This window comes from Chanos chanos, chromosome 6, assembly GCF_902362185.1.
Source record: "Chanos chanos chromosome 6, fChaCha1.1, whole genome shotgun sequence".
Taxonomy (NCBI): domain Eukaryota; kingdom Metazoa; phylum Chordata; class Actinopteri; order Gonorynchiformes; family Chanidae; genus Chanos; species Chanos chanos.
In genome coordinates, this window is record NC_044500.1 from 28,342,800 (window position 1) to 28,355,065 (window position 12,266).

The following is a 12,266-nucleotide window of genomic DNA, read 5'->3' on the forward strand; positions in this document are numbered from 1 at the left end:
AGAGAGAAAACCGAAAAAAAAGAGAAAGAGACACAGTTAGGAGGTCAGATGGCAAAATCAGATACTGTGGACTTCCCCTTCCACATGCGCCTGTGATGAAAGTATTAAACCCTTAAAATTATTATTATAATTATTGTTATGTGTTTTGCAGTGTAAGAGAGAAAGAGTGGAGACAGGAGAATCCTCTCTGCAGCTCATTGTAAAATCTGCCCCCTAGGCAAAAGATTCAGCGGCCTGCCCTGCCTCCCTGCCTGCACGGCTGTCTGTCTGAAGGGACCATAAATCGTTAGGGAATTCCAGAGAGGCATTCAGACTTTCTCTCTCTCTATTTCTTTCTTTTTCTCTTTCTCTCTCTCTCTCTCTCTCTCTCTCTCTCTATTTTTCTAACTCACTTTCAGTCCTCTGTTATAATGGGGTCAACGCCTGGAGGTGGAGGGCTTAAGTGGGCAGGTCTGAACCCTGAGTGACTTTTGACCAATCATAAGAGTACAGAGTACCCTGACAGCACGATTGGATAATGGCATATGCCCTTCTGTAATGGGCTTGAACTGGAAAATGGGAAAAGTGTCTCCTAATTCCAAAAGTTTTATGTCTATTTCTTGCTGTTCTCTCACTTCCTTTGTTGACGCATGTTCATAAAAAAAAGACAAAATTAATGTTCAAAAAACACAATTCACAGCAGAATCGATCTTCTGTCTGTCTGTCTGTCTGTCTGTCTGTCTCTGTCTCTCTCTCCCTCTCAACTTAATCTCCACTACTTTGTTTTTTTGATCTGGGCCATATGTCAGAATAATCAAGCACAGTTCAAACACCACAACATCTCTCAGCACTGTCGGGGTGACTGACATTCACTGAAAGAGTTAGAACCTGGCTTAACTCCTCCACTAACCAAAAACAATTTGGTACTAGTCACCAACTCAGCTGAAACACCCAAAGAAAAAAAACCCAAAAACCCCCAGATCCCTTCCTTTCAGTTTGAGTTTACTTCAGGAAATCTGAAACAGACTACATTTTTTTCCCCTGAGAGTGTATTCAATGACTCTGTATTTTGTCCTGAAAGTGCCTTTGATTGTGGCAACTGGGACTGTGTAAATATTTAAATATTTCCTTATATGCAATACATGCTTTGGAATGCTCTCACCCAAAATCAGAAATTCAGAACGCCAGCCAAAGAAAAGATAGAGGGGAGATCTCAGTCTCAGGTCTCAGTCACCCTGGCCTCAGCTCTAATGAAAGCTGCTTTTCACTGTGCACACATCAAACGACCCTCAATGAACCTCTGTGTTTCTGTGTGTGTGTGTGTTTGTGTGTGTGTGTCTGTGTATATATGAATGTGTGAGAATGCTCACAAGCGCATGTGCATGTGCATGTGCATTTGCATGTGCATGTGCATGTGCATGTGCATATGCGTGTGCCTTTGTGTGTGTGTGCGTTTGTGCAGGGTGAAAATACACACTGTGGCTACAGCAGAACACAGAAGCAAGAGTGTATTTGAGAGGTCTGTGGTCTTTGCTGTCGTGAATGGGCTCAGTGTGGGGGATGAAGGGCCTAGAGGTAAGCACTGCAGTGGCACAGGCGTGTTGTGGGTATGAGACAGGCAGGCGGAATAAATTTCTCATATGCTCAAGCCTCCCCATTCATCTGAGTGCAGTCGGGCAGACTGGCTTCTTATTGAGTCTTCTCAGCAAAGAAAAATACAGAGGAACTCAACCGTCCCATTGCTTTGTAATACACTCCAGTAATTCCAGTCTCAATGCCACCTTAAATGACCAGCGCTGTGGCTAAGAAAAAGCAAAATAAATCCCAAAGCACCCCTTACTCTTGACTGAGGCGGCGTGCCACACTTTCCGGTTGGCATTTTCTGCAGACTGTTAATAGCAATGAAAACCAACACCAGTTCACCACAAAGATATTCCCTGTGCTCACTTGAACAGTAATAATCAGCAATTCAACCACCAGATCAAAAGGAGGCAGTAGATTTTGTCTTTCCAGTATATTCCATATTTATGATGGCATAGCAATCTTAAGCATTTAGAGGAGGGAAATGCTTCTGGATTTCAGCATCACAAATATCCTTCTCTAAAAAACCACACCACCACAAAAAAGAGTCCTTTCAGTTCTTACCATTGGTCCTTGCATCACACCCATCTGTGCTCCTCCAGCTTTCTCGTCAAAGCCACCAGCCATCTGAGCAGCAAAGTTCTGAACAAGAGTAAAGAAAAACTCAGTTAGCCATTGTTAATTTACACTTATAATAATAACTGTCCAGTGGGGCACCCTCTAGTGGCCATATAGAGATGTAACAGGAGGAAGAGAGAGACATGAGAATTTAATGGTAAGCAGGTGATTTGTAGGGGGATGAGGTGAGGATGCCACCCCCTTGTTAGCAAAATGATCAAAATGCATCCCCCATGTTAACCTACCATCCACCTATATACTCTATAGAGTAGTGTCAGTGACCACTGGGCCATCTCCCCGTTAAAAAATAACAAATCACCTACTGGTTGTAAGGATTAGAGGTTATTTAAAATGAGATCTGCTGTCATTTTCACCCAATAGACTGACAGATTATTTTTGGCCCTTGGTTTGATAATATTCTCTCTGTCAGCAGGATGTAATAGGATCTAGTTTATAACTGCTGGCAGCCAGCGTTACACTGGAAAACAGACGTTGGCGGCAAGAGGCCCATGTGAACTGTTTTCATTACAGCATCCAACAAAGCATGCCCTTGTGTTCATTAACAGTCCTCCTCCCTTTCTCAAAGGCTATCTCTTTACCCCCTGCAGTTCGCTTCACCTCTATTCGCGGCAGAATAGCACCCTACCCTAATCTCTCTTTCTCCTCATTCCTAAGCCTTTCATCTAACATCCTCCTGATTCTTGCAAGGATCTACAACGTTGCTACCTGTTAAAAGTCGCTCTCTTTTTTTCTAACTCCCTCTCTCATTCTCTTCCTCGCATGCTTTGTAAAAGCAAGTCTCTTCAGCAATACTCAAAATATCAAAACAATCTCTTTTTGAAGGCAAGTTTTAGCCACTCTTCTCTCTTCAGTATATATACTTACTCCGCCAAGGCCAGGAGGTCCGTTTGGCCCTGGGGGTCCAGGGGGGCCGGGGTTTCCGGGGGTACCAGGCTCGCCATCTCTGCCACGGGGGCCAGGGCTTCCCTGAGAGAGAGAGAGAGAGAGAGAGAGAGAGAGAGAGAGAGAGAGAGAGAAGAGGGCAGAAGGATGAATGTAGGAGTTCAGACATGTGAGAACTACAGTCCAGTAAGCTCAGTGTTTATGAATCTGGATAATGGTAATTGGAGCTGAGTTGATCTCGAGGCATGAAGAGTTTCTGTATTGGCATTGATTCCACTGATCTCCAGAGTCTGAACACAAGACCTTTAGCAGTCCCTTCATCTAACCATCAGCACGTCTAGAAAAGCATTCACATAAAACGAGAGAGACATCCTCTGAATTGCCAGTCCATTTCAATCGTTTCTCTTCAGAAAAACTAACAATTAACACTTCAAGTGGAAAAAAATAAGTCCAAGCAATTAGCTGCAAATCTTTGCAAAAACAAATGCAGCAGAGAGTTCTTAAAAAGTACAAAGTACTGGTGACATAACTAACGGGTTCTCAAAAATGAGCAAAAATGGCTGACGAAAATATAATTCTACTGACTATAGTGCATTCCATGCTAATTCCTAGCTCGTGCTAGGCTGTGACGGAAGGTAAAAGCTCCCTAAACCTACTTGCCTCTACAAGAGACCAACTCTGTTAAAAGAGAATGACACAAAGAATGTCTGTGATTTGACCTGCTTATCTGTGAAGACAATCACTGAAGCTCTTCATGATCAGGTTACCATGGTGATTCAGTTCTGGCAGTGGAGGTGAAATTGTCTTCACTATCTGTGGACAGTCTAGGCCTTGTCACTGGTGTTCTCTAACAGCGATAATTAAGAGTGGCTACTAGATCCATAACTTCTACCTGTTACAGCTATTGCAAATTGCAAAAGTGAGCTGAATACATCCATTAGATATCTATTAACGCGACAGAATTTCCAGAAAATTCCACTTCAACTGAAACCGAGCATAAAAGCAGCCACACCACTTCAACAAGACCTACAAATGTAATGGTCTAACATAATTACATGTTTGTGGGCCCCAAGTAGAATTATGATGACACTTGTGGGCAAACCTCAGTTTTTACAAAAGTATGGTTTAAAACAGTATGAACCAAGCTATTGCTCGCTAAACTGTGCGAAAGGCTATTAACCTGACAAAAAAAATGCCATAACACAGTTTTATTACCATTTTTTACCTCAAGAATGCAAAGGAACTAAATCAGGCTTGTTCCCCCAAATAAAAAGTAATGTAAATGCATTCAGGTTCATTATGAATTTGTTTTTTACTATCTTGATTTCAGGTACTTTAAAACAAATTACTAGCTTTATTAACAGAATTTTGTCAAGTCAATTTATGTAGGACAATACCTATATCTGCCATCTACAGGCACTTCTCCTCCTCCTCCTCCTCCTCCTCCTCATCATCATCATCATTACCATCATTGTCATCAGCATCAGCATCATCATCATCATTATCATCATCATCACTAGTGTGATCATCACAATCATCATCAGAAACAGCAAAAATTCATTTGGTGTATGGCAGACAATTCGTATGTGCTTTCAGACAGCAATAAACACAGGATAAGGTCCACAGTGCAGCCAACAAACATCCTGTGCCAAAATTAAAAATAGTTTCACACACAGAGCATATAAATAGTTTATTCTACCTCTGCTGCCGTAAGGAACACCAGTGATAACAGCAAGAATAAATTATGCAAAACCTTGGCTCACGGCCCCATGCACAGACATCCAGACAGTGTGTGTAATTAATTCAGAGATCAAAGTCTCACCACACCGCTAACACTGATTTCCCTTACTGATTGGCTGGGAGTGCCTGAACGTTTACATTATACTATTCACACATCTGTTGAACAAGCCTGCTTCTCACAGACCACACAGTTTTACAGAGGAACACCACGTGACTCAGAAAGCTCCCCCGAAACTTCAGTGAGATGATTCTGATTAGCAAGCCCCACAGTCGCGTCACTAGCTTTATCATACTGTTTTTCAGGGAAAAGAGACTGAAGTGGTACCTTTTCCCCTCTGTATTCAACGTGAATATACTTCTTTAAACATTTTGAGAGGAGGTGAAACTTACTTTCTCTCCTTTCTGTCCTCTCTCTCCACGTGGTCCTTGTTCTCCTGGGGGTCCCTGTGATAAATTGAAGAAGGCAGTTTAACAGTGAGGGGTTTATGCTGAGTTGACTTCTCAGAAACTTCTCAGAAGAGCTGCAAAGTGCGTGTGAGCAGGACCAAAACTGTTCCAGAATATTCCATAGCACTGCCTACCATTGGGCCTGATGGTCCCCTTGGTCCTACAACCTGAGGGTGAAAATAAACAAAAATAAACAGAATATCAGTGTTATAGCTCGGGATGAGGTTTTAATGGAGCAAACAACCTTGAGTTAATCTGCAATGATGTGCCCTGCCATACGTATACTACAGACATTTCAGGACAACACTTCATCTCCTAAGAGTTACTATGAATGAATGAATTTGGATGAATGTACAGAAATGGTCAATAGAATCTGGGTTCATTTGGTTTATAAGCAGATATATCCGAAAGAATCGTATTCATGGGGTGGGAAATTAACTTCTATCCAATGAGAACTGGGTGAACTATTCCCGTGTGCTTGGCAGAGCGGATCAGGACTTGTTTTGATTGGCTGTGTGCCCTCCCCCGTGTGGCCAATCTAGAATAATGGCACAGCTAAAGCTCCCCTGGACTAACTGTTATTGCCAAAACTACAAAGACATAGACATAGACACACACACACACACAGACACAGAATGCACACAAAAGTGGAAAATTATGCAACACTCATGCCTAATGTCAAAGAATCATTGCTGATCTCTGAAAGATTACTTAAAACAGTGAGGGGTTAAGTGTAAAATAGATTACTTAAAACAGTGAGGGGTTAAGTGTAAAATAGATTACTTAAAACAGTGAGGGGTTTTGTGAAAATAGATTACTTAAAACAGTGAGGGGTTAAGTGTAAAATAGATTACTTAAAACAGTGAGGGGTTTTGTGTAAGATAGATTACTTAAAACAGTGAGGAGTTTTGTGTAAGATAGATTACTTAAAACAGTGAGGGGTGAGTCCAGGGTTGTTACACAGAAAAACACACACAAAAAAATTCAACAGTCACTACACTGAATGTTACAGTTTAAAGAGAGCTTCATCCAGAAATGTGGGAGTAGACTAAAATAGAACTTCAGTTCTATAGACAGTTAAAACATAGCTTGATCCAGAATGATGGATATTGACAGTTTAAGCAGAACCTCAGTTCTATAGACAGTTAAAACAGAACTTGATCCAGAATGGTGGAAAGTGGCTGAACTTACATCTGTGATATCTCCAGGTTCACCCTTCTGACCCTGGAGAAAAGGAAGAAAAAAGGGAAAAGGTTACCAACTGAAAGTAACGTCATAAAAAATGAACACACAAATGAATATTTGCCCTAGTTCTTTTAATATACTACTATCTTATCCTTTTAATCTAATCCTTTAGTTCCATGCAATTGTGTGGGAACTGGGAAAAATCTCAGAGCACTAAGCAGATGCAGGACTGTACTCTCCCTCTGTGTCCAGTGGGAGCACTATCTCTAGCAGCACAGGAGGACATATAATGACATGGACCACTAGCTGTGGACCATTAAAGTCTATTACAGAGTCTGTAGCCAATATATCATCCATCCACACAACACAACACAAACATTGCTCTTCTGCAGTAATATCGAGTCTTAGAGCCAATGTTAGCCAGCAGCATGGAAAATCCACCAAACACACATGTAGCAATTAAACATGAGCTCACCTTTGCACCAGGCGCCCCTGTTGGTTCAGGTGTGAGCAGTGTAAAAAAGAGGGGGAGACATGAATGCAGGTCAGATTATGAGCGAAACAACCACACTCTTATCGTAACACATGTACAGGGGAATCTAGTCTAGTCATTTGGTTATAACACATTAAGTGGACAGATCGCCCATAGACCATCACCAGGGCAAAGTGTGGACACCAAAAGAACCCATTGATTAAGTCAGTGTTGACTACAGCACCATCCTCATTAATGAGAGCAAGAGGACAAAAGCAAAGCAGTGGCTAAAAGCAGTGGGAGATATCAGCAGACGTTTGGGTAATGGAAGCACATATGGGCTGTATATGAACCCATGATGTCTAACTAAAGGGTTTATTGTTTCCTGTCTCAGACAGAAGTAAATGAATATCAGAATGTTATATAAACAAATGGTAAATGAATTAAATATGAAATATGCTCAAAATATGTGGGTTCTCTCTTAAGCACAAGAAAAAATTTCTGCAATTTGTTTTAGAGTGAGAGCATTGTGAAATGTGAAAGTAACCCAGTGGAATTTGATATTTGAAATCATGAACAATGTGAGAAAATGACAGTAATTAAGAAAAAGGACACTTCCCATTTCAAAAATGCTGCTCCCACACATTTTACAGCTGAGTTCATCATGCCTTGGCCCAAGGGAACCTTTCAGGTTTCAAACGTCAAAGGCCCTAACTGCTGTGGTGCAAGTATTCATGACAAGGCCCCACAAATCCCCATACCGGATCAAATCACGGGAAGAAACGTGCAAGTTTAAAACTGCACATGCAACAGTGGAATCTCTCCCTCTCCTCCCCTCCCTCTCTTTCTCTCTCTCTCTCTCTCTCTATCTCTTTTTCCTCTGTGAAATGTGGTTGAAGTGCTATGCTCAAAGACTGCTGATGAAACACTGGGCCCGCGTCTGTTAAAGTGAGGTATTTTTCATAATGATTCCCACATGTGTCTATGATTATGGGACTGGAATATTATCCAAACAAGATGGGCCCAAGGTGAACTAGCGGCGGAAAAATAATGTCAAGGCAGCATTTTCATGAAATGACAGGAGAAGTACCTTTTCTTTCTCTCTTTTTTCCCCGTTTGTTGTTTTTCGGGAGGTGAAAAATATGTACATACTCAACGCTATAAACTATGTCAGGATGAGAAAAGATTCAGCAGTGTATGTCTTGAAAAGTCTTGCGTGTTGGTGATTTCTCTCTTTTTTTTCACCAACCCGAAAAGCAACAATATGGGTATCGATGTAATTTATTTATGTTGTGAGTGAAATAAATAAATTACGACCACTGGGTGGAGCTTGGTCAGCAGCGCAGATGGGGCAACACTCTCCGAATGGGATCTCTGGTTTGGGACAATCTTTCAGATCTTCGCAGATAATTTCGTCGCACAGGACCGTGCCCGTGTCGCACACACAAATACGACATGGCTCGGGTTTCCACACATCCTTGTCGCTATAACGCTGGCCATCTTGTACGCAGCTACCTGGATCCTCTGCGCGTGACCATTAGTGGACACGGAGAAGACGAGGCAGTTAGCGCGTGAAGGGAGAAAACGACAATCAGTGCATTGAAAATCAGTCAAACACACACACACACACACACACACATTTTTCCACTGTAAAAAACTGCTTAATGTTGTAGTTCCGAAAAAGACAAAATGAGTTTAAAATGAAAAAATCTCCTGACGTTAAAATTATCACCACTGTTAAGAAACTGCTGGACCACAAGAGGAACTCCAAGCCTCAGAAAATTCTAAATTAATTTAAGAGTCACATATTTGCAATATGTCTCTTACACATCCCGCTTACAAACTATCTGTGATGAATGACTGCATTGTACAGGTTAGTTTACAGAAAAGTATTTCCGGTAGCGACGAAGCAAACACCTCAAACAGGCAAGCCGTATGAGCGCTTGTCATTTCAAAGTCTCGCCACACGATGGCACTGTATCGTTATATCGGAAGACATCCGTTCCTTAAACGTGACCTCCAAATTACAGCAGCACTGTCACCCCCGTTGAGAATGTGACTTCAAGAAAAAAAAGCTGAGGTAAACGCCACCACCTGTGTAGCCGCCACCATCAATGTGTTCTTATTCATAGCCGATCTATTTAAAGTTTTTCCGAGGTCTAGAGAGAGCAGCTGCTGGAGGGTCGTCTTGAGCTCAATTCACCGTTTACTTTGTCTAACGCCTTATCTACAGCAGACAATTTATGCAAACCTTCTCAGGACTCTTTTCAAAACATACGTCTGAAATATGAGCGTTTCATTTAGTCTGCTTTCCTACAAAATAATTTAATATTATGACGCTGTATGTAACCTAGAAAGAGATTCTTCCTTAAATCTGAACGCATGACAATACTCTGATTATTGTCAATTTCATCTCTCAGTTTCACTGTCAATTTCATCTCTTAGCCAATAAACTGGCTTTACCTAACACAGAGAATGAGTGACATCACAGTCTCTCATGAACACATCTGAAATACATTTTTTTTTTTATAACGACGAAACTCAATCCATTCACAATTCCGTACCCCAAAGCAATATTCAATGCCACGATAAAACGCTCTAAGTTCGGGAATTCCTGGAACGCGAGAAGACAGTGGCCAATCGCGTGGCGGAAGAGGAGGGGTGTGTCGAGTACAGTAGTCATATTTACCTTGGAGGCCTGATTTTGGCCAGGTAACCTAACGGACCCCATTGATCATGAATGGGCTCTTTCTCAAAGGGACAGATAGGGTAATTCACAAGGTTTTGCCTAAACCAACATAAGATATTTTAAGCCTGCCTCTGCAATCAAGGCCTGTCAGACGCCAGTCCAAACATGTGAAAGAATAGACAGCTTTCATATACATAAGTTTGAACTAACTCACTTATATGGGATACATCTAAAAGTGCCCTGTCCAGATCTCTTTTTTCCGATGCTTAATTCTTTTTTTTTTTCTTCATATTTTGACCCTGTAATTGGACAATTTACAGGTGTAAAAGAAAACTCCTTTTTTTTCTCTTCCAGGGTGGTAATTACCCGCAATGCATTCCCTTACATTTGGCTTCCGTTGCAATTTTTATGTGAAGAAGAGAAAAATAGAGGGAGGAAAGCTCTAAATTGAACACAGGTGTTTGAGTTTTCCAGCGGGGAACTTTTTTCTCTCAGCCTCTGTCTGCGCTTCAGTAGAGAACTGAACTTTTTCTTCTCATCTCTGTCTGGTCTCTCCTTCAGCTCAGGCTTTGCACAGCATGCAAACAGAGAGGTGAGAGTGAGTATGTGACAGGCTCTGCTGTCACCCGACTTGATGTCAGTACTTTGCATTGCCCTTTTTAGTTTGCAAGACAGAGGTCACTTAGAGTCACTAACTCTGGCCTCTTTAAAGACTTCTTAGCGTTGCTGAAAGATTCCCCCCTCTAGCATCACTGAGGGAAGAATGACTTGCATTATGTCCAGGGGCCTAAGACTTCTGCGAAGGTAATCTGAGACGGCAAAGACTTCATGTCCCTCTTTTCTTCTTTCTTGGTCTGCACACTTTTCTGTCTCTCTATCATTGAAAACCACCACCTGAACATTTCTCTGGTGTATTTAATTTCATAACCCATACTACAGTAGAGAATTGTATATGAAAAATAATGTTCCTCTTTAAATGATACTAATAGCCCCCTTCTTCTTTTAAAATATTTTATCCAGTAGTCTACTCGCAAGGCAATCGCTTTCTCTCTCCTCTTAGCCTGTCACAGCCCCTGGGTAATCTAGAGAACAGATGGAAACACTAAAATCATATGGAACACTCATTCTGGCTGTAGTCCACCAATATCTAGACCCTCACTGTGAACTTCACCAATGCCTGTGACTTATGATCTAAAGCAGACAGTTACATAATTAGTAATTAAATCGTTTGCCATTTCGTTTATTCGGATTAAAAGCGAATTTTGCATTTTGTTACTTTATGGAACTGAAACGGATGACCTCATGAACTCCCTCTACCTCAGGATATTCGGACTATTCAAGTGCTGGGGCATCGTTTTAGCAGTCCATCTGCGCTTTAACAAGCCTGGATTCGCCTCGCTGCCCTCTGACTGCAGAGGAATGTTAAGGCTTTTCACCGTGGGCTTTCGTGCCGGACCACCTTCTCTCACCAGAATATATCTTTACCGAATCTATCCGGTGTCAAAAAAAAGTTGAGTATATTGAGGCGCTCTCGGAATTTCCCCAACGCGCCCGCAACTCTGTGTGGCATGGAATTACTGAAGACCCTCTCTCCTCTATACTGACGTGGAAGCTTTGGGATGAAGTCTAGATTATACTGGTGGCAACCTCACTTTGGGTCATGTCCAAGTATAATATGGTCAAGACGGCATTTCACAGCATATGAAATCTAATCTAAAGTTAGGCTATAGTGTATGAATCGATAAGGAAAAACATAATTATAGTAATAATGACAATAAAATGTACGCATAGCCATAGATTGACGGCAAAAAACTAAATAACGAGCCGAAATAAATACTCACAGAAGAAAAACTGTTTTTTTTCTCAGATACACGTAAATGCAATCAAATCACACCTTTAAAAACACTTAAAACGTAACGTCTCCACAAAGGAAAGTGGCGCACGATGTATAGTCCATACCTTTCATTATAACTAAGAGGATCTTACCTCAGAGGCATGCTACAATATAACGAGTTTAATAAAGGTCTACATTTGTTTTTGCATAGATAGCGAACTATCTCAAAATAATAATAAAAACAAACTAATGACAACCAGTTTACACTGACCTCAGTCGACTGTATTGAAAGTATAGGGTTAGATGACTGAAATATAGTTCAGACTATGGAAAAACTTCGTGATTTTCAATATCCACTTTCGTAATCTTTTTTTTTTTAAGAAAAGAAATCTGCGATTTTCCAGTTCGTTGACAGTCAGTGTTTTTCGTCTTCAATACTGTAACATTTTATAGAAAGTGGAAATGGCAACTTACGGTCATCCTCCTCTTGACATCTGACAACGGCTAATAGAACGACTTGTGTTGCTACAAGTAGCAGTACAGTCCTTGAATCCACAAAGCTGAACATGTCTAAATATTAGACATGCAGGGCCTTTGGGGGAGAAAAAGAGGGGATGAAAAGAGCAGACGCGGCTCTCTGTTTAGTGTGTGTGTTTCCAATGACTGAACCGAACCATACAGTCAACCTCCCAAAATCAACGGGCAATCCAGCGCCAGGCCCCTGCAGAAACTCAGTACCGACCGCTTCAGGCCAGGCACCGCAGTTTTATGTCTCCACTGCTTTCAATGGATCTTCGTATATTCCCAAATAGCAGTCC

The 12,266-nt window shown here is 41.4% G+C and overlaps 1 protein-coding gene across 2 annotated transcripts in view; it reads right to left on the bottom strand.

Annotated features, from left to right (window-relative positions):
- col2a1b (collagen, type II, alpha 1b) overlaps positions 1-12,016 on the bottom strand; it is a 43,028-nt gene extending 31,012 nt beyond the window's left edge. Inside the window, exons 1-8 of one of the 2 annotated variants that reach the window (XM_030778692.1) lie at positions 11,923-12,016; positions 8,243-8,449; positions 6,929-6,945; positions 6,460-6,492; positions 5,403-5,435; positions 5,212-5,265; positions 3,064-3,165; positions 2,125-2,202 (exon numbers count right to left, since the gene is read on the bottom strand). In XM_030778692.1, coding sequence (XP_030634552.1) covers positions 2,125-2,202; positions 3,064-3,165; positions 5,212-5,265; positions 5,403-5,435; positions 6,460-6,492; positions 6,929-6,945; positions 8,243-8,449; positions 11,923-12,016 — 618 coding nt within the window. The remainder of the gene's footprint in view (positions 1-2,124; positions 2,203-3,063; positions 3,166-5,211; positions 5,266-5,402; positions 5,436-6,459; positions 6,493-6,928; positions 6,946-8,242; positions 8,450-11,922) is intronic. The other variant, XM_030778693.1, reaches the window with a different exon arrangement.
- Positions 12,017-12,266: the final 250 nt, after the last annotated feature.